General features: G+C 37.2%; 1 protein-coding gene across 3 annotated transcripts in view; it reads left to right on the forward strand.

Annotated features, from left to right (window-relative positions):
- The window catches only part of cntnap3 (contactin associated protein family member 3), a 92,753-nt gene extending 65,282 nt beyond the window's left edge, over positions 1–27,471 (forward strand). For 2 of the 3 annotated variants that reach the window (XM_023823081.2, XM_023823084.2), the window contains 14 exons: positions 407–513; positions 1,606–1,725; positions 5,624–5,821; positions 6,720–6,876; positions 7,176–7,303; positions 7,630–7,800; positions 8,413–8,631; positions 12,485–12,724; positions 18,116–18,340; positions 19,088–19,221; positions 19,615–19,702; positions 23,310–23,525; positions 24,438–24,509; positions 26,851–27,471. In XM_023823081.2, the coding sequence (XP_023678849.2) occupies positions 407–513; positions 1,606–1,725; positions 5,624–5,821; positions 6,720–6,876; positions 7,176–7,303; positions 7,630–7,800; positions 8,413–8,631; positions 12,485–12,724; positions 18,116–18,340; positions 19,088–19,221; positions 19,615–19,702; positions 23,310–23,525; positions 24,438–24,509; positions 26,851–27,047 (2,272 nt within the window). In that variant the 3' untranslated portion in view covers positions 27,048–27,471. The remainder of the gene's footprint in view (positions 1–406; positions 514–1,605; positions 1,726–5,623; positions 5,822–6,719; positions 6,877–7,175; positions 7,304–7,629; positions 7,801–8,412; positions 8,632–12,484; positions 12,725–18,115; positions 18,341–19,087; positions 19,222–19,614; positions 19,703–23,309; positions 23,526–24,437; positions 24,510–26,850) is intronic. The other variant, XM_023823083.2, reaches the window with a different exon arrangement.
- The last annotated feature ends 427 nt before the right edge of the window (positions 27,472–27,898 follow it).

Below are 27,898 nucleotides of genomic sequence, written 5' to 3' on the forward strand. Positions count from 1 at the left end.
CATTTGATGGTAATTTATTCTGTAGCATATCAAGCACAGTGCTTGTCAATGTCATAAGAGTTTTTCGTAAACAGGGCGTGTTTGTAGTATTTGGCCCTTTGATGCAGTTGCAGTATATTTAAAAAAATTAATCCCTCCTGACTTCCTGCCAGTGTGCATTCTCTTGTGAACATAACTACACTGCAAGCCTATATGCAGGGATTTTTTTCCACCTATGTAAATATTATAAATATGCATAATTAGGCCTAATAAATATCAAGGTACCTGTCACATAATTTTGGTTTTCGTCCCTATGGTGTGTGAGTGTGACTAAGTTGTGAATAGTGTCTATAGATCTCACATTCCTTCTGTATAAAATGGTAGCAGTATGTGCTTTGAATTGTGAATGTTTTCTTGTTCATTTCAGGTGTTCACCTAGTCACTGTGAGCATGGAGGAAGATGCACGCAGTCCTGGAATACATTCTACTGCAATTGCACTGGTACAGGATATATGGGAGCAACATGCCACAGCTGTAAGTGGTCGTTTCACATGTTGCGATCAGATTCCTCAAACCGCCCGAATGGTAGCTTTTCATTAATATGAAGGACAGTGGAAGTTGCTCACGAAATAAGTCATGCATGTTAGTACAGTATCTCGGTTTTGCTCACTAATGGCTATAGTTAGTAACAAAAAAATCAGCTTAGCTTGGTTTTTTGGTATCATTTCATAAAACATTATGTAAATCTGTAATGTATTCAGCTTTTCACAGGTGTTTTGATAATGCATTTAAATTTGTGAGGGTTGGGTAATTAGTGAGTTATCTTCTTTTTATGCTAATTATATTTCTGAAGTCTATAGTAAAGTCTGTTACAGCTCCCACCCCTCTCCTTGCGTGTGAGTTTACATGCAGAGTTCTCCCCAACTAGACTGCTGTTCCTCCCCCAGTCCAAAGACATACAGTTAAGCTAACTGGGGTCTCTGAATTCCACGTAGTGTTTAGATATGTGTCCATGCCCCAGGCTCCAGGTGACCCAGAGCAGTATAAGCATGCAGCAGCTGAATGGATAGATATCATAACCAATGCATTGACCTGTTATAGTATAACTATAGCATTTATAACCCAAAATATATAACAGGAGTGTTTAATAGCAGTATTGTACTACAGTAAAATAATTAATCTATTATTGTACAAACCAGACAGACATTGCACAGGTAATCTAACCTACCTTTATATTAATTTTGAAGCCTCAATTGGATAAAATGCTTAAAATACAATTATACTGCATGTGCAATGATGTTTCATGCTTTATTGTAAATGTAAATTCTACTTTACATTTATGGCATTAAATAGCATCCAACATAGGGGCTATTAATAATTTCTTTCTAAAATATCTACTGTTACTCTCACGGGATTTCCGCTTTCTGTGGTGCACATGATGAGCTTAATGGAGACTTGAATTTTTAATAAATAATAATAATAATAATAATAAACAATTGTTTTGGTGTTTTTCTGATATTTGGTGAAGTTTTGATAGTACAGTCTATCTGAATGCAGACCACTGCTCCCCTTCCCCAAAGGGTGGGTGATTTCTGAATGCTGATTTTGTTATTGTTTCTCCTGCAGCTATTTATGAACAGTCATGTGAAGTCTACAAGCACAGAGGCAACACGTCTGGATTTTATTTTATAGATGTAGATGGAAGTGGTCCCCTCAGTCCACAGATAGTCTACTGTAATATGACAGGTATGCTCCAAATGATTCCATACTGTAGTATATCTATCTATCTATCTATCTATCTATCTATCTATCTATCTATCTAGCTCGCTAGCTAGCTAGCTAGCTGTCTGTCTGTAATCAGAAATCAAACTGGCTTATAATATGATTATTATAATCATGGAAATTAAATTGTGAACAATTATAAATGATGTATTTTTATTTACCTTTTTCTGAACTAACTCATAATGGTTCCGACAAAGATAACCATCTACTACTTCTTTCCATTTCTTCACACATCTTCGGCATCGTGAAAGGTGCTATTCAGGGTGCCCAGGGTTCGAGGTTGGGGCAGGAGAAAACGATAGAGATAATGTCTTACTTTCTGTCACAATGTTGTTCCTGACACGTCTTCCTTGCCCCTCTATGATAGTGGCCATTTCTCTGATGGCAAGCGACTCCCACACGCCCAGGCAAGTCCAGTCCAGGAGCAATCAGGCCTGAGAGGTTATTGGCTATTGTAATGATTTATATTTCATTTTATCAGGAGAAAAAAAAATTCTCTCTCTCTTCAGTCACAGAACTGTATAGTGTCAGTAGTTGGGCTAACAAGCCTATGCTGAAGTGTGACTTCCGAGAAGTAATAGATTAGTTGAGCTTTGGTGGCAGCCTGCTGCAATACTAAGTTCCCGATATATATTTTACAAATAGTTACATTTAATTAAATAGTTTGATTTTGTGTGTAAATGCATGTGTGTGTATAGCAAACAGAATCACAGATAATCACACTCAATATAAAGCCATAATTTTCTTTTCTTCCTATTATTCTGTCATATGGGTTAGGATGTGAACATCCTGCATTACATACTGAATTTAGGCACATGCAAAATTATATATGCGCTGGGGTGAGTCAGCTGGGAGACCCCCCCCCACCCCCCCCTAATACAACAATTAATTTGTGTAAATAAAACTACTGAAGCTTAGTAAATATCTTTAGATGTTTTTCAAGGTTTCCAGTTGGCAACCAACAAACATTTTAGATCTCCACCCCAGAGCTATGTTAAAATGTATTTTCACTGCAAATGTTTTTCAGTTCGCAAAATAATTAAATTAAGGCTTTTATGGACTGTTTATTAGAGGCCAAGCCAGATGCCACTGGGATGTATCAGTTGATTTCTGAGCCAAACATTTTTTTATTCCTTGGAGGAGCCATCTTGTTCCTATTTGTTTAGATAAGGAAAAGCTCATAATTCCGCAAATTCAGTCGATCCATTGATTTTTACTGAACTCAGTATTTACTTTTCAACTAGCCAGTGTTTGGCCTGTAAAAAAGACAAGTCAAGAGATTAATGATTGAGCCAGGTGGAGTCCAATGTGATTGATGCATAATAATAATACACTAAGAACACGGTATGCTAATAAAAATGATAATAAGTTGGTTTCATTTGTGCACCACATTTCCTTTTTTAATCCCGGTGTGCCTTACAGTTTTATAAGGATGGCTTCACCCATAAGCACCTATTTGCTAAACCTGAATGGACAAGTCTGCAAGAATTAATAAAAGACTCTAGATCAGTGTTTCTCAACCCAGTCCTTGGCGAACCCCAGCCAGTCCACGTTTTTGCTCCCTCCCAGCTCAGAGGAAGCAAAAACATGGACTGGCTGGGGTTCGCTGAGGACTGGGTTGAGAAACACTGCTCTAGATTATGTGAATTTCTGTAATACAGCTAATAAAAACAGGAACGGAATGTGGGACTTCTTGCTTTTTTGTTGATCAATATTGAAAGCTAAAAGTGTGTGCACAAGGTTTGAAGAGTCAGTGTATTTGTAAAGCTTTGAGATTTGCACCAGCTGACATTTACTAATGACAGTTGTTGCCATGCATCAGATCGAACGAGCTGATTAAGGTCTGAAACCTTGTAAAAAGACTTTGGAACTCTTAGGGGTGCCCAAGCTTTTGCAGAGTGCCATAATAATGTTTTTATTTTTTATCTTTGTTCAAGTTATGACATAAAAAGTAACTATGCATCAATGTTTGGTGTAAATATTGTGCATTTTTTCCATTTCCTACTGAGACTGCGTGTACATCTTTTCCATTAAAAAATGACTAAAATGCGTTATTTATCGAGGGGTGCCCAAACTTTTGCGTACTACTGTATCACCTCCACCGTAGGCTAATTCATGTTTATGTTACTCAGAAAGATCAAAAAACACATACAATAACCAGCCGACTACAGGAAATATAAAACCGACAACATCAGGACTGATTATTCAGAATTATTGAAAAGTATTTTGTTATGAAGGAATAAAAACCAAATATTTGTTTGTTTATTTATGTATAGTTTTTAAAACTATGTTTTACAGTTTGTTTTCTTTTACATAATGTATCACTATTGTGGGCAGCACAGATTAACACTGAGCTTTTTTGAGATTTGTTTGTTTTGTTTTGTATTTGGATACCCAGATGGAGGATTGATCCCATGTCCTGTGGTCAAGTGCAGTGCAGTATCATTTACATAACTTGCTGATTTATTTTTTATGCTGTAATATTAGATGCCATAGTACAGAACAGAAATTAAGGTGTATGCATTTGTGATAAATAGATCAATAACATATTATCATCCAGCTTAATTTATGATCTTTTTTGACTGATTATATTTACAAATGATATCACTATCAATAAACAATAAACCAAAACAAATAAATAAAAAACTAGATCATATTTAGTTTATATATTTATCTATATTTACTGAGTAAAGGGTATTAATATGAAGTTGGTCTGATCTTTGCTGCTGTAATAGCCTCTATTCTTCTGGGAAGGCTTCCCATTAGATGACACATTGTTGATAGCATTTGCTGCCATTCAGGTTGGGTATTGATGTTGGGAGATTAGATTCCCAACTGAACTTGCTCCCAGAAATTTCCACTTCACTTTCAGTTCACTTGTCGTTGACCAGGCCAGCTCAATCAGGGTACAAATATGGCAAACTGAAATATAGCATCCTGTTATGGTGCCAAGTTACTAACCTCCCCTGTATAACCACCCATTCTGATGCCAGTGTTTGTTTCTGGAGTGTGCATGTTTGTTTGCTTCATTATACACATGTGTCAGCAAAGGGTGTCGCTGAATTAGCCAATCCCTCTAATTAATAGGGGTCCATGTACTTTTTGATATATTGTTTACCTGTCTCTTTTAAAACATCTGCATAATGCCATGATTTTTAAGTAAAGGTTCAACCAGGAAAAAAGTCAGCGATAAATTATTGACTATCATAGATAAGGAAAAGGACACAAAAATGTCTGAGGTCTCTGAACATTTTTCTGAGACTACAGAGTCAACAAGAAATGTAAAGTGTATCATATGAAGCAGAAAATGCTGTCATCATGGCTCCCTGCAAACTGGGGTTTCAGGCAAGCAGGGAGATGCTGAGCGATGCCACTGTGAGCCCAATGACAAATTCAGGGGGGCAAAACAATCCAAGACTTAGGATACGAGAAAATGTTCATCTGGTATTTACATCATAGAAATTTCTGATCCAGAAGGTGTGAAAATATGTGGAAATAATTTAAAACTGATGCTGTGAGTGATTCCTAGCCAACTGTAGAAGGGAAATCTGTAGAGAATTATATGTGAAAAGAAACTCACCTAGCTGATATGCTAAAATGGCAGAGATTTATTCAAAGTGCTGAGGTTGTATTTTCTGCAAGTGGTTATTTCATAGAATGTAGATATAAGATTTTTTGTTGTTGCTGTTCATATCTTGGTTGTTTCTGATGTAGCACATTATATGAAACCATTCTTGCCTTTCACTACAATTCCCCATACATAAGTGAATGTGTTATTATTATCCATAATATTCACTATGCTATCTGTATATTGCATGTTATACTGCAACAATTATAGTATACTTTGTAAACTTTTTTCCAGATAAGATGTGGATGGTGGTACAACACAATAACACTGAGCTGACCAAATTAAAATATTCCGGAGGGATAAATCAGCACTTAACCTACTTTAACTATTCTGCCAACATGGACCAACTTCGAGCTATAATTAACCAAGCTGAGTACTGCGAGCAGGAACTGTCCTACCACTGCAAGAAGTCTCGTCTCTTAAACACACCCGGTAATGTTTTTTCTGTAATATTACTGACCTTTCCACCACAATAACTGTATTAAACTTAATATTTTTTTGCATCTCCTCTTTTGATTGTTCATGTTCTGCTGAAATATCCACTTTTTAACTGAGTTACTGTGTGATTTTATTATACTAATATAATTTTAGTTTAAGAGGAATCAATTTTTAAAAATGCACCCCATTATCGTTCGTGAATCCCATTAGTTACATTTTTTGGTATATGCAAATTAATGATGACTCATCCGTGAGGGATTCATCATGATAATTAATGTCACCACTTTACAATAAGGCTCTGTTTTGCCACTTATAAATGGTAGTAACTCATTAGTAAAAAGAAAACTATAACGTGTTTATAATTGTCTAATAATGATTTACAACCTAATTGTGTTACAACCTAATTAATGACCTGATTATAGACCATTCATAAACCCTTTATAAGGGTCGTCTTATTGTGAAGTGGTACCCAATTAACATGACAAGGTGGAGTAGGAAGGTCTGTGCAGTCGATGAATTGTCACACTCATGTCTGTTGTCTGAAGAAAACAAACATTATGTCAAAGATAAATATATAAATTTTAAAAATGTCAAATTAACAATAATGAGACAGATAGTTCCTTCAAGTAAACAGAGAAGTTCAAATGGATAAAGGTTAATAGACTAGAATTTGGAGACTGAATCGATGGGATTCTCTTTAATATCAAACATACAAAAGGTTACACAGTCCCACTTGTTTGAATGTGTGCATTGATTGTGCTGCCTAAGAAGGCTCCGCCAAGAACTTCTGTCACTGGGTCACCACAAAAATGTGGAAGACATGGCAATATTATTGCACGTTTGGTTATATTTGCAATCCGGTTTAAATATGGACGATCTCTCTGTGTCTAAGATGGAGCTTCCTTCATGTGGTGGGTGGGAAGAACAGATGAGGTGCAGACATACTGGGGTGGAGCAGGACCAGGGAGCCAAAAGTGTTCTTGTGGCCTACTGGGAAACTGCATAAACTCCAGCCTGTACTGCAACTGTGATGCTGACAGAAACGAATGGTATTCCACTGTTTTCATTTTGTTATTGATTGATGCTCAGAACTGCCACACATTTTTCAAAAAGACAAACAGCCAACTGACTTAATATTTAATCATATTGCAAAAGGTTATCATCAGAGTTCTGAATGTAGATTTTGAAACAAAGAAGCACTTAAGTACGTGGCAATCCAAGTGGATGTAATGCTAAATTTAGTATAATTTGCCATGGCGAATCAGCACAATAAATTATGGTAAGCGGCATAATGTTATCACATACCTTTGGGTTTTCATCTGTTTTTTGCTTTTCTTTTTTCATTCAGGACCAGTGACACAGGCATCCTCTCATTTAAAGAGCATTTACCCGTTACTACAATATCTTTTGGAGACATAAACAGAGCAGGCTCAGAAGCAGCTTATAAGGTTGGGCATCTGCAGTGTTACGGTGACAGTAAGTGACACGCTACCTTTCTCAACATATTCTTACACCAATGTATCCTACAGAAACAGGACATAAATCAGAGAGCTACCGTTACAGCGATCAGCTACAATGAAAAACAATAGAACATGCTGAGCAGCATGAATTTATTTACACGGGCAGATGATACCTATAGCAATATATTGCAGATGCTGGTAGCGGGGTGCTGTAACATTTAGCTGGAAATCATTAACCACTTTGCTATGTTTTTATGTTAACTTTCATTTCAGAGAAATTTAATTTCTGCAGTGTCGATATTTCTTGTGGATAAAACATGTCACTTTTGTTTTCAATTTCAGAGAACTTCTGGAATGCTGCCTTTTTCACTAAGGAGACGTCATACCTTCACTTCCCCACTTTTCATGGGGAACTTAGTGCTGATATATCTTTTTTATTTAAGACCAGGGCCTCATCTGGTGTGTTCCTGGAAAATCTGGGAATTAAAGATTTCATTCGCATTGAACTCGACTGTAAGTAGATGCAGATTTATATACATTTTTATTGACTTATGTTGAATGCATTGTATTGAAAGTTCTTTAGTAAAATATACCTACGGGTATGGTGGTTCTGTGAGTAATACTGTGGCCTCATGCTCCCAGGGTCGCTGGTTCCATTCATGCCCCCAGCTCCAACTGTTCTTCCCCACCCCATAACCTGGTTTCCTCCAACAAGTCAGAAACATGCAGTTTGGTGAATTGCTTTCTAAGCTGCCCATAGTGTGTTTCCCTGGTCTATTTGAGATAAACTCCAAGCACACCATGATCTTGTACTGAATAACAGGAAAAGGAAAATTATGGATAAAGTAATTAATATGACATTTTTTTTGCTTGCATTTTAATTTGTAGATGCAGTGTAATTTTGTGTTGCTTGATATTTTGCTTGACTGAACAAACCGCATGTGAAATCAACATGGAGCCTTGTGATAAATATCATGGTATTTCAAAACAGATAGGTTTAAGTGATGAATATTAAAAGAAATACATTTTTTTAAGTTTGATTTGTTCTATCTGCAGTATGTGATTATTATTATTATTATTGTCTGTCTGTCTGTTTGTTTGTTTGTTTGTTTGTTTACTCTTCAGCCCCGTCTGAGGTTGTTTTCTCGTACGACGTGGGAAATGGTCCATTTGATGTGAGAGTTAAGACACAGACTCCATTAAATGACAACCGGTGGCACTATGTGAAAGCTGAGAGGAATGTGAAAGAAGCTTCTCTGCAAGTGGATCAGCTACCTACTCGGAGCCAGAAAGCCCCTGTCAATGGGCACATTCACCTACAACTCAACAGCCAATTATTTGTAGGTAGGAAATCATTTCTCCCATTACACACTGCTTAGTAAAAGCTGCTTTTTCCATAACTGATCCGTTATTAACACACTGGCATATTTCATAGCTAAGTAGTCAAAATGCTTGCAATGATGTTAGGGAAGCGCACTCGTAATTGAAAGATCGCAGGTTCAAATCCCCGACCAGCAAGGCACCACTGATATACCCTGAGCAAGGTACCGTCCCCAAGCACTGCTTCCCGGGCGCTGAATTAGCTGCCCCCTGCTATGTCACATTGTCACATATGGGTTAAATGCAGAGAACACATTTTATTGTTGTGCACTGTGTGCTATGGTGTGTCAACAATGACAACTAATCACTAAATTCTAATATTATGTCACAATCAAAGTACATTTCCTGAAGTAACTTACAATATTGTCCATATTTATGATGGTCTTAAGCTACTACATGTTGTATAACTAAGCAGAGGTTAGTTTATATTTGTTATATTATCATTGCTTTGTTGTTGCTCATGTTGCTAGGGCATTCTACTGTAAGCTCTGTCATTTCTACATGTCAGTATATACTGAGACAAAGAATCATTCATCAGGTTAAAGATCAAAAAACCCTGTTTCAAACAGAATTATTTTTCTCAGTTCAACACATTGGATCACATTGACGAGCTTGGTCTGTGCATGCCTGCCCTTGCTCTCAATTATCGAATACCTGCTACTTAAAAGTCATATAGGATAAGCACCTACATCGCAAACCTTGTGCAATAGCTAATGCTGCAGTAGTTGCATGCAAATCAAAAGACAAATATATAAACATACAAGCTAATAAATTAGACCGAAGAAGGAAGAACACAGTGTGATGAGAGAAGTATCGATTTCATGGTCTTAGGGAGTAATCCCCAGGAATTACTGCAGGCAAGTGTTGACTGTCTCAACACTAGTCACAATTTAAACTGGATTTGTTGGTAATCCATCTGGAATCAATGGATGTATCCTGAGACCGCAAATTCCAATTACAAGAAAAAAAAATGTATGAAATTCACATTAAAACTTTTTGCTCAAATTATGATCCTTCTTTAAAGTACCACAGACCCTAGATAGCAAGCTCTCTGTTTAACTTAGGTAAGGTATAGTAATAAATCATTAATGTTTTTAAAACAAGCAAATTAGAATATGATATTAATAATTCTTATAGGATTCTGGTTCATGAGATACAATGAATTGTTCAAATACATGCTTATGTTTTGAAAATGAGCACCTTTCAAATTTCTCTTGTGCTTGCATAAGGCTATTCATTTCTCAACACGTGGACATTTGCAGGTTTGCCAACTCTCACACATCTGGCGAGACATTCACGCTTTCAGACTCTCACACTCATGCAAGAAATCTTCTACAAATCTACATTATTTCATTATAAACCTAAAATTAGTTACATCAAAAGTGTTAGGGTAGTTTGCAAACCATACAGACTATTTTCAAGGTAATAAAACTGTCACATGCATGTAAATTAGCGTGCACACTTGTGTTGAATTAAAAATCTCACTGCAGCCAGCTGCCCATAGTTAACTACCTTGCAGTTGCTGTCTTTATATCATGTTATTAGAGAAGCAAAACTGATCTGCTTTAGTTCTGCCTAACAGGTGACTGTCATTTAAGAGGAGCTGCTTTGTTTTGATGCTGGGATACATGTTTCTAATGAGATGCTTTCAGTTGGAGGAGCACTCAAGTTATAAAAACTTTATAATAAGGCCATGTAACAACGTGGCCGTGGGGGTGCCAGAGCCGTGCTGGGCGTCGCGGTCCCACTCACCTACAGTCGGCGGCTAATAAAGTCACAGAGATGCAGCCCCTTTCAGGCCCTCGGCCTGCACTCAAAAGTGAGACCATGAGGAGACAGAGGGAAGAAAGAATGGGAAGCACTTGTAAAGGCGCACGGACACAGACTCCACTAAGACAGCAGGCGCACGGACACAGACTCCACTAAGACAGCAGGCGCACGGACACAGACTCCACTAAGACAGCAGGCGCACGGACACAGACTCCACTAAGACAGCAGGCGCACGGACACAGACTCCACTAAGACAGCAGGCGCACGGACACAGACTCCACTAAGACAGTCCGTCCAGGCGCCCCACTTAATCTAGGCTACTTCCTGCATCTGGCACTTGAGCTTTACCCCTCCCCCACAACCTCTCTCTCACCCTGCCACAGGCTGCATACTGAGTCCTAGCTACAGATAATGCTCACAGAATGTGTAAGTAAAGCAAAGGTGGAAAAATGTTACCGGAAACTGCCCTCTGCCCGTGAGAGTAAGATGCCCTCCTAAGTGGCTCAGTCCGCACAGCAGTGAGCAGAGTGAGATACGCCGTGCAGATTGCAGCTCAGGTTCACATGGTGTCATTTGCCAGTTGAGACTGGGATCCCCGAGCAGTGGGGTAAAATTGCCAGGGGATGGGGGGGTCTGTCGGCTCTGTGGAGCAGCCGGTTTTGGTGACTGATGGGCTGATTGCCAGCACCGAGGGCGGTGTCACTCCTTCGCTCTGGGCTTAGCTTCCCAACATGAAAACTGCAAAAAAGAAGAAGTGAGTGGAGCTGTTAGAGGATGAGGAACCACTGGAGGACAGAGTTCTGCTTCCTGGTAGGCAGGAAGGTAACGTGGGAATGAGAGATAGATATAAAATCGGTAATGACTGTCAATGGGGAAGTACCGTATATACACAGACACACACCCAAACATACACACATAACAACCAAAGATATTATATGTTTGTTTGTTTACTTATGGGTACTGGATGCTCAGTTCTGTTGTTCAGCTTAGTAGTAAATAGGTGTGTGTGTGTGTAATAAATCAAGTTACTATTGTGATTATCTGTACCATTGCACTGCATGTTGATGTTGTCACGGTCATTTCTATTATTTCCCAACAACCAAAGAAGAGGAAACTGAAAACATCCTCATGTGCTTAAAAAATCCTGAGTGTCTCAGGAAGTCAGAGTGTCCCAGGAAGTCAGGGAGTCCCAGGAAGTCAGAGTGTCCCAGGAAGTCAGAGAGTCCCAGGAAGTCAGAGAGTCCCAGGAAGTCAGAGTGTGCCAGGAAGTCAGAGTGTCCCAGGAAGTCAGAGAGTCCCAGGCAGTCGGAGTGTCCCAGGAAGTCAGAGTGTGCCAGGAAGTCAGAGAGTCCCAGGAAGTCAGAGAGTCCCAGGAAGTCAGAGTGTCCCAGGAAGTCAGAGAGTCCCAGGAAGTCAGAGTGTGCCAGGAAGTCAGAGTGTCCCAGGAAGTCAGAGAGTCCCAGGCAGTCGGAGTGTCCCAGGAAGTCAGAGTGTGCCAGGAAGTCAGAGAGTCCCAGGAAGTCAGAGAGTCCCAGGAAGTCAGAGTGTCCCAGGAAGTCAGAGAGTCCCAGGAAGTCAGAGTGTGCCAGGAAGTCAGAGTGTGCCAGGAAGTCGGAGAGTCCCAGGAAGTCAGAGTGTGCCAGGAAGTCAGAGTGTGCCAGGAAGTCAGAGAGTTCCAGGAAGTCAGAGTGTCCCAGGAAGTCAGAGTGTCCCAGGAAGTCAGAGAGTCCCAGGAAGTCAGATTGTGCCAGAAAGTTGCTAATGAGGGAACAGTGAGAGTGTATAGTAGGCTGACCTCAGGAATTAGGATGTGAAAATGTGAAAATCGTTATCAAAAACCAGGTAGAAAGCCATTTCATGGAAGTAACATTTGCATGAATTGCCACTCACAACTTTTTATTGTTGCCATCGAGTGGACATTATGGGCTTTTTACAAAGCTGCTTTTATAGGGCAGGGGAAATAGGTCTGGGACCGCGGTGCCGATGTCCACCATGGAAACGGGAAAGAAAAAGGGGGAAGAACACATGCCTGTCTTTGTTTCTGCAGGAGGCACAGCGTCAAGGCAGAAAGGCTTTCTGGGATGCATCCGTTCTTTACAGCTGAATGGAGTAACGCTGGATCTTGAGGAACGGGCCAAGATCACGCCTGGAGTAAAAGCAGGTTGCCCTGGTCACTGTAGCAGCTATGGCAGCCTCTGTCAGAATGAAGGCAGATGTGTGGAGAGGTACAATGGATTTGAGTGTGACTGCAGTTTTTCTGCATTTTTGGGACCATTCTGCACAAAAGGTAAAAAAGAAACATAGATAAAATATTTCTTGGGCCATTAAAACTATACATTTTATATATATATATAATTTATTTATTTATTTTAAAGCATATGTGGTTATATTCAATATGAACTACAAACAATTTTATGAAAAATTGTGAGGGAGGCATGTGACTGAGGTGTGAAAATGTTTAAAGGTCTACATTATGTTTTGTTTGTTTGTTTGCTTGTTCTTGCAGGTCCTGCCCTCTGTTATACCACATTGGTTTGCTTAAGATTAATGAAAACATTAAAAGCTGTATATATTACCAGACTGATGTCGCCAAGTATGACATCGTACTGAAAATCAGGCCAAGAAACTGCTGCAAGTTTTAACTAGGTGCCTAGTTTTAAATGACACAGCACAGCACCATTGTTTAGTAGTGTTTGAGTCATGTCGCAGGTAGCTTGTAAAGCTTAAAGAAGATAATTACTTGCAACATAACTTGCGACATAACGTAGCAGTGAAAAATATTGAAAAATATGTGTAAATCTCTGAATCAGATAAGAATATTTGGTTGTATTGCATAAGGTATATGCCCCTTATATACTAAATTAATTAGGGTAGGGTGACTTTTTTGATAATGAATTATAACTGCATGAAGACTGGATGGATACTATTCAAATTATCCATCCATCTTCAAACTGCTTATCCAATACAGGGCTGCAGTTATCTATAATTAAACATGTATTTTTTTAATCAGTAACTCTGAACGTGTGTAAAACAAAACAAGCCAATCTACTGCATTGTAAATTAACTTTTAGCTTTTCTCCTTTTAATTTTTTCTAATTGTCCAATGCTAAGCATAATAACTAATGAACACTAAGCAATAGTAATTAACAAAGTGTAGGTTGTGTCCCATTATATAAAAATATACTCGTAATGCATATCCACAGAGCCAATAATGCAAACCAAATGTTTAATTAGTGGGCATTATAACATTTATTTTGAAACAACGTTTTCACAGTTTTTAACACAGAATTTAAAATAAGGGAAAAAATAGGGCTTTTCACCTTGTGCACTTTATTTAGTGGGGAATTTACTTGCTGGACATCTCCATCATGGCTGATTAAATGGGAGCTCAGCTAAAGAACACCAGCAACATGCTGAATCGTGATACAGCGGGTATTTGGTCTGGCTCCATTCATTTTTCATATCCTTTTTCGCTGCTAATCCAATGCAGCACCACTGTGAGCCTGATCATATGCCAGAAAGCATGGGGCGTCCATCCACAGGATGTCGGTCCATCGTACGGCGCACACAGTCAAATCCCAACCCAATGTGTGCATGATGTTAGAAAACTTCCCGCCAGCACCCAGAATTATAATAAGATATAGAATTCCTCAGTTAGTAAAAGTGCAGTGCATTGCTCTCTATTGTAAGCCAGTGCTGCAGTTGAAAACGGTTTCCCAGATACAGTATTACTTACCTGGACTAGAACAATAGGTTTTTCAGTGAGGTTTTGGCTTGCAAACTCACATCAAAACACACCAACCGAAAAATAAGAAGCGGTTTACCAGAAAGGAAAACTGAACCATAGGTTTAACCATCTGTCGCTCAACTGCATTTAGTTTATAACGCATATTTTTGGGTAAAAGGGTCTGCTGTACACATAAATGTCAAAATAGTTTCAGACTCGGAGTTGTTCCCTGGGGTGGCGCAGTGGTGAACACCGTTGCCTCGCACCTCTGGGACCAGGTTTTGTGTCTCTGCTGTGGCTCCATGTCTGTGGATGTTCTCCGTGTGTCGTCGTGCTGTTTCTTCTGGGTGCTCCCCTTCTGCTCACGTGGTTCACGCATATCGTTGCTGGCACACAGGTATAGCCAACCGCAATATAGAACAACTTCAGTGAAAAAAGCAGTGACAGTTTATTAAAAAAGAAAACATATGACCATCTTAAGCAATGCCAAGCCATAGTAATGCAGCTTGCATACGCAATAACAGCAAATGGCCTGCCAGGGCTGGCTGCTTATCTTGCAAATCGCTCAATAGTTACGATCTATTGTCCACTCAGAGCCTTTCGGTTCTGGACAGAGGAGATTTTTTAGTTTTTAGTCTTGTCTTAAAGACAAAGTGTTTAAAAATCCTTTGCCTGGTTCCATTTGTATGGTTAACAATACATATGGCTGCGAAATAACAGATATTTTGATAAAGGAGCTGAGGAACAGTGCATATATCATCACAGAGAATAAGTGGTCTCTCTCAAGGGACATAAATGTCAGAAGAAATAGTTAATTATTTCTATTTAATATTGTTTTCCCTATGGGGGGCTTGGTGCCACAGTGGCTAGCCCGTTTGCAGGGTGTCTGTATGGACTTCTGAATGTTCTCCCCATGTTTTGATATTTCCCCCCACAGTCCAAACGAGAACTGGCATCTCTAATTTTTCTCTAGTTTATATGTGTGTATGTTTGTGGGTGGGGGGGCAGGATGGACTAGGATCCTGTCCCGGGTACTTTGCTGCTTTGTGCCCTATACTTCATGTCATAGGTACCAAGCCCTATATTGGATAAGTGGTTATTAGATGGATGGTGGCAGGAGTGGATACTTCAGGGCCAGCAAGTTAAAATCCAGCCCAAGATTTCGTTTCGACCAACCAGTTGACTGCTCTGTGACTGTGACTCTTTATGCTGAACTGGTTGGTTGAACCAAAATCTTGGGCTGGATTTTTTCTTTCTGGACCAGAACCATCCACCTCTGGATGGTGAAGGGATGATTTTCTTAAGTTCTCTCCTAGAACTTGAATCGGAACCCCACAAGCTTTTAATCATCATATCTATCATTAGTTTTTGTAAATTTGTATATAGTCATTTCACCTGGAGTAACAAATGCAAATGAGATATAACATTTAGTCTGGAAACATACTTTATATCACATCATTAACAAATTAATTAACTACCTTATAATGGGACTGTGAATCGGTCATGCTTACAGCAGTATCGTGATTTGTTTTCTTAGCTTTTGTTTGACTAGATTGTTTGATAATCAGATAGATAGATTGATAGATAGTTGACACTTTACTGATGTGAAATGAATTACCTGTAAATTAACAGATTTACATCTGCATTATAATTAAGGTCTGCTTTAACACAACAGTGTAATAATTATATTACAGGTTATTTTTGTTTTGATTGTTGATTGTTTTGCTTAGAGTGCCAAGAATAGTGGCAAGTTACTTTGACAGTTTCAATTGCCGCTGTGCTTGACGGAACATCACTTAAAGTAAGGGATTCATTTTTCAAGATGAAGCCATTACCGATTATACCCATTAAGTTTGTCAGAGTAGTGTCTGTCAAAGTGCACCCAAAAACAGTTTTACAAGGTAAGTCAGTTGCAGTTCTATTGTGAAAAGTGACAGTGCAGTGTTGCTTAGGTATGAACTTCAATTCCATAGGGTAGACAGGATCTTGAGTTTGATTACCATAATAAGCAGGCACTGGTAATATTTTGGACAAAAGCAACATTTACAAATGAACATCTGATGGTATCAGTTTAATGCGAATGTAAAAATGTCTTGTAATCATAATCTTACTGATGCTGACAGGCAGATTAGAGAGGAAGTCAGCAAATTCTCCAGTAAATCCAGGGAATGAGCCAAGAGCTAGCTGAGGTAGCAAGAAAAAGAAAGTTGTGAGAGGCAGTAGAACTTTTATTACCATCAGGAGTGTTCACATTTAACAGTGAAAATGCCTGAAAACAACCATTTTAATCTAGATGTTGGAGGTCAATAGAAACCAGATTTATAGGTAGTGGCAAGCTTACTAGCAATGATGGTTTTTATTTAAACAGAAGCTAATAAAACACACTCAGATCCCGTGACCCAGGTTCTCAGCCACGTTTCCCCAAATATATTTGGCTCTGGAAACTGATTTTGCATTTTTTTTAAAAACCAGCCTGATACACTTTACCCTTTTTCACACATGCATCATGATTGTGGGAGCTGTTTGTAAATCTTATCAATTAGAAACCTTTTGATCATACTTTTCCATTAAACTTCTTAATCACACATGTAATGACTATACCTTCTCATTAATAAGACTTCAAATACCCTGCTGTTGCTGTAACACACGTGTTAAAATATTAATTCTTTAGTCATTCATTAAGATGATGCCTCTCAATCATAGACATATATTCATTTGAAATTAGATATATTAATGGGTCTTCCCTTTAAAACTAGTACTGTATCTCTATTACAATGAATTTACTATTTATATCACTATTTCACAAGTTCTGTTTTAGTAGTTAAACTACTATAAGAGAAAATGGTATATATGATATTTAATAACTTGTGACTATTAATTTAACCTATAAATGTGTCTGTCTCTGTAGTATTTAACAAGACAGTTGTATTTCAGGATTGATTACAGTCCATGCCATAGTAGTGCATAACAACCCATACATTTTATTTTTTTAAAGCAGGTAAATACCCTTGTTACAATAATAAAATAAGATTAGAAAATAGAACCTGTCAAGTGTATAGAAACATGACTATACCATATAAAATAGATAATATGGTAAATATATTAAGCAACCAATGGTGTTGAACAGCAGTATTGTACAATACTTTTGCAAAGGGACAAGATTCTGCTAATCTGAACAATTAGTGTACACAGGACACAGCTGTTTGCCAGAATATAAAACACGACTAAAATATTCTTATCCATGTCCCACACCTGCTAATCTAGGACAGAAGATAGTGAAGCTGGAGTCCATCCCAAGAAGTACAGGGTGCAAGGAGGGGGGCTCCCTGGGGGGTATGGCTGGGAGAGCGTAAAAATGTATAAACAATAGAGCTAAGACTCCCTGTCAAACTGATTAACCACATACTGTAAGCAGTGTAGCTTCCCCTGCATAGGAGTCTGCATAGGAAAAGCAGGTACAGAGGAAGGATGGATGGATAGATGTGCAGTGCAGTGCAGCTTTTTATTAATTTTTACTAACCGCATTTTTGTCGTAGAACCTAAAACGTGAACATGGCACCCGTACAATATATACAGCATAGGTATAAATAAAGAATGGGGTACACAGCCAGCATAAAGTATAGCTTATAGCGTATATAGCTAAACTATAATGAGGTGTGGTCAGTTTGTAAGTGTGCGTTTAAATGACAATTATTTGTGTGTGTTCACTGAACTACCCAGTTTCCTTTGGTAACATTATAAGCAAAGTTAATGAGTTTATACAAAAACCAGTCTACACTCCCTCTATATGTGATGTTGTCCAACATGTCCTTTGAAGTCTCCACAGGTTTTCTGCTATTATGACAAACTTTGTATATTTATTCAACTATATGACGACTCTTCTAACCCAGTTGTTAACTATTTGAATACATTTGTTTGAACGCACTCTTTCCTCTTTTTTGTTTATTTCAGAGGTCTCTGCTTACTTTAAACCTGGAACATCTATAGCGTACACCTTTAAGGAACCATATGAACTGAACAGAAATGCAAGTTCCCAATCGTCTTCTATTTACTCAGATTTGACTCTTAGAGGTGAAATCATTGCATTCAGTTTCCGCACAACTCAGGCTCCTGCACTGCTCCTGTATGTTAGCTCGTACTACCGGGAGTACCTTGCAGTCGTGCTCAACAGAAATGGTGAGTTGAACATACATTACCTCACCTTCGTTCATTCATTTCATATGCTGCTTCTTCAGAAATTTTTTTTGGAAATGCTCAGTTTCTAAAGAGTCTTTACGTACATATTCAGTGTTATTCCTTTCAGAATAAGTCAATTCTGTCATGATTACTAGCTAAAATATATTATTAATGAAGTAAGCAGAAGTAAATATATAAATTGCAGAACTTTAAATTGTGACTTTTGTTTTAAAATATTCCTATAAATACTCCCATTCTATACTCCCATTATCCCCCATAAATACTTCCATTCTATACTCCCACTTTACCCTACAAATACTGTGCTCCCATACCATCTGTATTGAACTGAATTTGTTTGACGATCACTCGCAGCTGTTTATGAATATTACATTTCTTCAGAGGGCAAACTGATCATTTTATGGTTTTTAGCTCTTATAATGTAGGTGCTGAATTAATTAAAATGATAATAATCAGGTGAAACTTTGCAGTCACAAGGCGATTATATTACATAGAAAGTAGCACTTACTAATTGCATTAAACCGCTCCTGCTAGATGATTATGTATCTTTAAAACATCTAAATTTGTTGGTCTGCTGAGAATTTTTTGGGAGTAAGTATTTTGGGAGAAATGATTAATTTATGAATTTATCAATATAGGCCAGAATCTACTTCACATTATATTTAATTTAAAGTATATGTTCTTCTTTTGTGCCTTTAAAATGCATGACAAATGGCTTATTGTTTAAAGGTTACTTGGATATTAAGTACAAATTGCAAAATAACAAAGATGCAGAAGTATTCAGGATACATACAAGAAATATTGCAAATGGACTGATACATAAAGTGATCATAAAACGGCAAGCAGATGCTCTTAGTGTTCAGGTAATGTATTTTTTTTTGCTTTCTGACATTTTTCTTTAAATAGATTTTTTTTTAAGTGTACATCTAAAATTTGTGAATGTTTTCTTGCTGATGGACAGTTTAATTTCCTAAACACTGCTGTGCATGAAATAACTTTATCAATTAGGCCAAGCTTTCATAATAATCATATTTTGAACATGTAAGCCCACCTAGAAAACTGGTTCAGAAGCAGTTCTTATAACTGAATGAAATGGGCTCAACACCAATTCAATGATGCGTTTAAAGTACTTTCGGAAAGTGGCTTTAATTAAAAAGCTCTCTATGGAAGAATACACATTCGATCATTTGAAACATGGTTGTGTCAATTTCCATTCTAAACAATTCACTGTATTTACTGGATCCTTTATTTCCTAGATTGACCAGAACGCCAGAGAGGAATTCAATATAACATCTGACACTGAATTCAATGCAATCAAGTCAATTGTTATTGGAAAAATATATGGTAAGAAAAGCTATACTTGGCTGTTATTGTGGATAAATCATTGGTGCGTTAAGGAGGATCTCATTTGTTTGTAGCTACATTACCTCCATATTTTGTTTGCTCAGAATCAAAGAAAAAAAAACATCTTTCCTGTGATACTTACAGTAAAATTAAATACAACACTAAATGTTTTGCTTTGGAGCAAGAACAATATGTTCGGTTTTTACTTCATCAAAATTCATGTTGTCTTTAAAGTTGAATAACAAAAAAAAATACGTGATTTTGGGATTTTGTTTTATCCACTATGTTATTTATATATTATTTTTTTACCTCAAATATATAAAATGCTAAAAATATATATTTCTATTAAATCTATAGCCTAACAAATCTGTAAATCTTTAGAAAACATGTGTCGAATTAATGAAAACTTTAAATATCTTAGGGACATGGGTAGAAGGAGGACTCAAAAAAGATCGGAACATGATATTTTCACTCTTATGAATGCAAAATATGTTGGTTCTTGAATGAATATGATTAATAGCTCATTAGTGCAATTGCACGTTGTCACAGCTTTGTTTAATTGGATGTTTTCTTTCATATGAAGGTGAATAAATCTGCATCTTAAACACACATAAAGAGTTACTGAAAGGGTTTTATACGTCAACAGACACAAAATGAACTCAAAAAGGACTTTACCCCTTGAAAAACGGAAACATTTGTTAATTCACAATTACAAATACAGCTACAAAGGTGAGGCATAATGACAATTAGCAGTGTTAATTAGAGGTCTGACAATCAACACTCTGACATGTGAATCCCAATAGAGCCAATGCCAAAATTGCAGGTGCATCAATCACAAAAACCTGCCTAATTATTTAATCTTTCAAGGAGAAAAGTCACAAAAACCACAACAGAATATGCATCAAGAAAAAAAAACATATTCTGTACACACAAGGAGCCACAGCAGGGACTTGAACCCTGTTTTCCCAGGTGTGAAGTAACAGTGCAAAGCACCTCACCACCATGCTGTTCCAGGGGAAAATGCTTGAGTTTTTCAAATATTTTTACATTTATCTTTTTTTCCCTGCTTGTAAAAATATGCTTTACAAAGCTAAATGCAGCTGAGCAATTGATAGCTAAGTCTCAGGTTCAGTTTTCCTTTCTGGTAAACTAGATTTCACCTTTTGGTTGTTGTTTTGATGTGAGTTTGCAAACCAAAACCTCTTGCAGTTCGATTTCACTAGTTAATCAGAGGAGGGTTATAATGTGGACACCTATATGTAGTATATATGTATATATGTGTGCGTGTGTCTACATATTTACATATACAGTGGTACCTCAGAACTCGAATTTAATCCGTTCAGAACTCGGATCGAATCCTAAAAAGTTCGAGTTGTGAACGAATTTTCCCCAAAAGAAATAATGGAGAACCAATTAATTGGTTCCTGGCCCCCAACAAATTGCATCTAAATATGTTTTTTTAGCATTTAAACACAAAATGAACCGGATAAATCAAGAAGAGCATATACTGTACTAAGCACATTTATCAAAACAGTAATTTGTAAAGTAAGAAAATAAATGTATCCAGCTAGTGTAAACATGCACGATGCTATCACAGTGAATGCAAGGCTGAGACTGAAGCGTTACCCTTTGTTTTCGCTGAGAGATGTGCCGCGTGACTCATGTCCCCGCGCGTACAATTTATCTTAGGTTGGCGTTCACGATTTGACTTCTGAGATTCAGATCAAGCTCTAGGTAATTTTTTTTCGAACTGGTTGGTTCGACTTTTAAGAAATTTGAGTTCTAATGAGTTCGAGAACTGAGGTACCACTGTATATTAATAAGATGTTTTAATTCCAACATTACTATAAATGTATTACATGCATAATATAGTATGGATTCATAAAAACACCCATTGGCTATAATTGTTGCTACACAAGTTTGGTATTGTGTTCATGTATACTACAATGGACTTTATTTCAGTTTTCTGCTGAATGTCTGCATAGAAAAGAAGTTCATTAGATTCTTTTAAAAAAAACCTAGGATAAACAAATATGCTGGATAGATGTGCACATCCTCCCAAGAAATAGTTTAATTAGTACAAGTCAAAGCTCCTTCAAACTGCCAGAGGATCTCCTGTCCTGCTCATAGCCTTTTTAGAGTATTCCACAATTTTTTCTCCATGGGGCAGAGGTCTGGACGCTGACTTGGCCATTCCAAGGTTTTGATCATGATTTTCAGAAGCCATTTTTAGTTGACTTTGAAGTGTGCATTTGGTCATTATCATGTTGGAAAGTGAAATTCCTCTTCATCTTCAGATTTGGATAGAGGTCAGCTGTTTTTTTTTCAGAATATCTTAATATTTGTAGCTAGTCATTACCCCATATATCTTGACTAGAACCTCTGAATGTGTTTATGTGTATTTATATATTTTTGGTTGGTTTGGACGTTATGTTGTGTGAGGAATACAATAGTTTCAGCCACAAAACCCCATGGCTCATACACTTCCAGAGAATGGGAAATTGTTGTCATATGCAAGGAATATCCAGTATCTGCCAGAAAGTACTGTTTCTCCTTTACTATTTAATGTTAAGATTTCTACTTGTCTTGCTGTCACATTTGGAAGTTTGCCTTTATCTTGGTAATGTTCCTCTGGTGTCATATTTTCCGCACTAATTGATGATAGTCTTCATTGTGCTCCATGGTACCGCTAATATTTTTGGCACCCTTCTTTAAATCGATGCCTTTCAGGAACCCATACTGTAGATGTTTTGTGACCTTGTGTACCATACAGGTCTGTTCCAACATGATGCAACCACAAACTAGGAAATCACAGACAGTTAATTAGTGTCTCTTTCATTGATAGATATGCAAATTATCATATGATACTATTTACCTTCACAGATGATTTTGAATGTGATTGGTCACCTCTGAACACTGAAATAGCAATCATTATTAAATGGTGTACACACTTATACGACCTAAGTATTGTTTTTTGTCCCACTAATTATTTATTTTTCATTTGAATTTTGTTTGTTGCAAGGTCACATTAAAGAAAATGCCGTGATACCTCAGTGATAGTGTATTGACTGTAATTGGCATGCCTTCTGTGTATTGCATTGTGCTGCATGTGTGTCCAGATGCATAAAAATATCTTATTGACAAAAATGACTCAAGCAAGACAAAAACTGGAATCTGTTAGTAATTTACATTGTGGATTAGTCAAAGAGGTATGAAAATCGGTCAAATGGTTTAACAATAACGTTCAAAATTTAAAGCAGAATAACATTGCAAATAAATGCAGCATGTAATTCTCACGCAAAAATATAGCGAATATAGGATACTATACGGAGTACTATACCCATGAGGAAGGAAATGAATTTGTGTTAAACAATGCAAGCATAAAGAAATAAATATAAATATTGGGTAAATAAAGTGTACTTTAGGCTTCCAATTAGCCTTTTCTGAGAATAGAATGCCCCATGGTCCCATAATAGGGTGATGTAATAAGTGGCTATATAATAAGTACAGGAATGACAGACTGTAGATAGAGAATACTGCATTGAAAGCTTACAAGTTAGGATGCACCTTTGAACCTCTGTTTTTTTTCATCCTGTTGTTCCTACAGACAGTAGTGACCTGGACCCTGATATTTCCCGCCTGAATTTTCTGGGCTTCACCGGGTGCCTCTCTGGGGTGCAGTTCAACAGCCTTGCTCCACTTAAGGCAGCCCTGCTCTACCCAAATAGCAGCCCCGTCACTGTTAAGGGGTATCTCTACGAGTCACAGTGCGGAACCTCACTGACAAATCCCTTCGCTGTGGAAGCCACTCATTCATTGTCAGGTAAAGTCTTGAGTAACATGACATAAGGTCAATAAGAATAACCGAAGCTAAATTAACAGTTATCAATAATGGAACCTTGGTAGGAAGTCTATATGGTAACACTTAAAGCAATCATTATAATGCATTATAATACATTCATAAAGTATTCTACAGACGGCTATAACTATTTATAAAAAGCTGTAACACATTAAACAGTATGAAGCTGTCATCTTTAATGCACTGTAGATACCTTATTACTGTACCTTATACCTTATAAATACCTTATTATATAGATACCATACACACATTAAAATGCATTATGAAGGTATTTATAGTGCATTATAGATGACAGCTTCATCGAGCATTCATAATAATAAACATGGCTATGTCTTATGCCTTTTTACAGATAGTTATAGCCTTGTTTATAATACTTTATGAATGCATTATATGAAGGTATCTATAATGCATTATACACGAGTGCTTTAAGTAAAGTGGTAAAATATAGATTTACCATTTGTAAATTTACATGTTAAATAATAATCAGAAGTTACACAGGTTTCTCTTTCCCAAAGCATGTCCTCTTTATCTATGTGTATCTCCAGTGTTTTGTACATATCTGTTTTCATGAATTTTACGTTTGTTAAAGCTAGAATTTATCTGCAGATTTTTTTAATGTTTATATAATTATTCTACAGGGTTGCATTATTACTATGTGACTGATCGTGTATCAAGTATAGTTTATATTTATTTGCTGTGATTTATTTTAATATTGAAAACATTTCTCTGTGCATACTGTAACTGCAATGATTGAAAAGAGGAAAGATGTTGCATAATATGCTAGGAAGCACATGTTATGACTGATCACATCTGAACAATAGCAATCTTTTCTGTCCTTCTGTCTTTTCTGTCTCCTTTATCTTTTTCTGCTTTTAGATCATTCGGGTACAATAGATACCACTGAGCCAATAGTCAATGCAATAAGGAGCGACTCTGCTCTAATTGGAGGTAACAGGGACTGTAGTTTACCAGTAATACTGCTGTAATTTTGAGCATTGCTATACAATCTGATAAAAAAAGACGCAATCAGTATTCAATTCATATTCAGCATGTCCTGGTGTCACAATTATATATTTCAAATTTCTATCATTGTTCTCATCAGTAATGTGAGACGACTCATTTATGTATTCATTTAATTTTGTAATTTAGGGGATTTTGAGACTGACAATACACACACACACACATATATACAAGGGTTGACATAACTGGTACACATAAACCTTTAAAAGCGATATATGCGGCGATCAATTAATGTAACAGCGCAGATACGTACGTATTTTATGTGCATTTGCGCCGATATGACAAAAAAATACCGTGCATTTTAACCTCTATACTGCAAATGAAGTATGAATTAGCATATAAAGGTTAAGATGCACGATAATTTCTTATTATATTGGTGCAAATGCACATAAAATACGTACGCATTCACGCTGTTACAACGATCGATTGCTGCACATATCGCTTTTAAAGGTGAATGCGTGCTTGCATACCAGGTATGTCAATCCTTGCATATATATCTACAGGTATATATGTGTGTGTGTGTGTGTGTGTGTGTGTGTACGTGTGTGTGTATGAAGTGAGTCTACTGCATTCCCTGAATTACAAAATTTGTTCCTCAAATTACAAAATCTGCTTCAAATGCATGCCTTTTGTGTCTTATTTTCCTGATCTAAATTTGTCTTCAAGTACTTTCTTGTTTTGGCATGGAACTCTCCAATCAGCATTGACATTCAATTTAGTGCACTGCATTGTCCTTATAAATTCCCATACAAATCCATTGTTCAAATCCATTCCCATCCACTGGCTTGTCTTTATCCAATCTCATGCACTACATTGTTCCTATCCATTCCCATCCACTGGATTCTCTTTATCCATTCCCATGCATTGCATTATTCTTATCCATTCGCATCCACTGGATTGTCCTTTTCCATTCCCATTCACTACATTGTTCTTATCCATTCCCATCCACTGGATTCTCCTTAATTTATACACTTCATTCATGCCATCCTCTGGAACTTTCCATGACACTTTGGTCTTAATCTTCAGTGATCTTTTTCCAGGGAATTAGTTGCTGGTTAATTATAAAGCAGCAACTATGTTGATGATTAATAATTAATAAGTAGCAAATATAATTACCCAAGGTCTGTAAATACAAACGCTCCTCTACTTATGAACAAGTTACGTTCCGAATGGCCGTTCATAACTTAAAATGTTCGTAAGTCTTTATTCAACATCATTTTAAGGGTATACGCAAGTACAAAGAACTGGGATATGCTGGGAGTACGCACTCTACGCGTAATTCTAGCCGGAATTTGCGTGCAGAAAATAAAATGATGTTGCAGACAGGAAACACGAGCCCAACGAACACAATTTGGAATTACAGTCCTCTTTGTTCTTATGTCTGAAAGTTCGTAAGTAGAGGAGCATCTGTATTTTACATTCAGATTTAATTTACAGAGTTCACCAAAACCAACAAGCAGCTAAAAACCTATTAACTCACCAAAGAACTTAGGGTGCATCCGAAATTGCATACTTGTTTTCTAATTAGTAGGCGAAATATAGTATGCAAAAATCCAAAGTGTGCAAAAGATGGATGCTGTGCTCTCCAACAAGGCAACTGGAGCTGCAACCCAGATGAAAAACATTACTTACTCAGAAATTTTTTGTCAAGATGATGGAGGAAGTGCCATCTCTATACAAATTTAAGTAGAAAAAATCCCCAGTTACATAAATTGACTCAAATATGCATTTTTTTATTGATAGTTTCTAACAGTTTTCCTGGGGGTTAAGCTACACCATTGGTAAAAATCTGGGTCAGGCAATATGCAAGATGGCGACTGAAATGTGTCCAGTGGTATGCATACTGTTCTCATGCATGCATACAGCATTAATGGTTGAGTAGTAGGCTTCTGATGAAATTCAATGCCTACAGTGTAACTATGCAATTTCAGTTGCATCCTTAGATGTTATTTTCCAATCACAATAGCATCTCATTTGCCAGTCGCCATTACTTTATTTAAAACCATACCTCTGCCCTCCCGAGGAAGGCACATGTACTGCTACAGTTGGAGTACAAAAAATGATGTTTAAATTATTTCTTTGTTCTTAAATTCCATATTGCAGTGGGATTTTAATTTTCACACTGGGTTGAAGGAACTTTGAAGGAAAGATACCACTAAGATCAGAATTTCTCAGAAACTAACTAAACACAGCTGCATACAAATAACATAGTATGTACCTAGTATGTACATAGTATGCATACAAATAACATAGTATCTCTTATTTGCAGGTGTCATTGCTGTTGTTATATTCATCATTCTCTGCGCATTGGCAATAATGGCAAAGTTTCTGTATCGACGAAAAGAAACCTTCCAAAGCAGAGAAGCCAAGGCACCCGAACTGGATGACAGCCCTGATTTTCCTTTCACCAATGATCCAAACTCACAGAACATACTGAGTGAGAACCAAAAGGAATACTTGATGTGATAAATTTCTCAATGCTGAAGTGAATCAAGATAATCTGGGGACAAAAATGCCTTGCCAAGTCTAAAGACACTAACAGTTAATGTGGAGTATGCATAAGTCCCTGAGTAACAGTAAACACTGGTTAATTGAGTTTAAACAAAAAACAATTTTCCACATATTTTTTATTATTTTTGTATATATATATGCTACTACTTAATATATGTTAAAGGTGTTGGTCCTGGCTTGTAAATATTCTTTACAATGTACATGCTTAATTAACGCATTAATAATAATATCTCGTATTTGCATTTTTTTCAGCTTCACAAAACACGATTAAAGAAATGAATTAAGATGCACACTACCTACAGTTTAATGCTGTTTCATGAAACATAGTGAAACATATTGTCAGATTTAAAAAAATAAATGTTTGAAGTGTTTAGTAGAATGAATTTTGATGTTATAATACTTCTGACAGTACTTTTTGACAGAATTATTTGACACATTTTTATACTTTTTTCTGGATTTCTGTTTTTTGCCAAATTTCATTTGTGCCCGTCGGAACTGCCTGTCAGCAACACTTTCTTGTCTCATAAGAAGCAGAGGGCAGGAGATTCATGCTCCTCTGAGTCATTTGCACAACAGATCACGATATAGTCTAATAACACTAAAATTTACAAGGAGGGGCCATGCACTCCCCGCTGATGACATCAAACAATTATAAGGTACTTGGCAGACCACTGGAGCCTTTTCATCTTTAAAGAGGCTAGTTGATGAGAACATTGTGGTGGACAGCTCTAGCACCAAAGACGAGATGAGCGCATGCTGTAAGAGAACATTACATGCCTTGTATTTTTGGTGAATGTCTGAGGGCT

This window comes from Paramormyrops kingsleyae, chromosome 7, assembly GCF_048594095.1.
Source record: "Paramormyrops kingsleyae isolate MSU_618 chromosome 7, PKINGS_0.4, whole genome shotgun sequence".
In the NCBI taxonomy this organism is placed as follows: domain Eukaryota; kingdom Metazoa; phylum Chordata; class Actinopteri; order Osteoglossiformes; family Mormyridae; genus Paramormyrops; species Paramormyrops kingsleyae.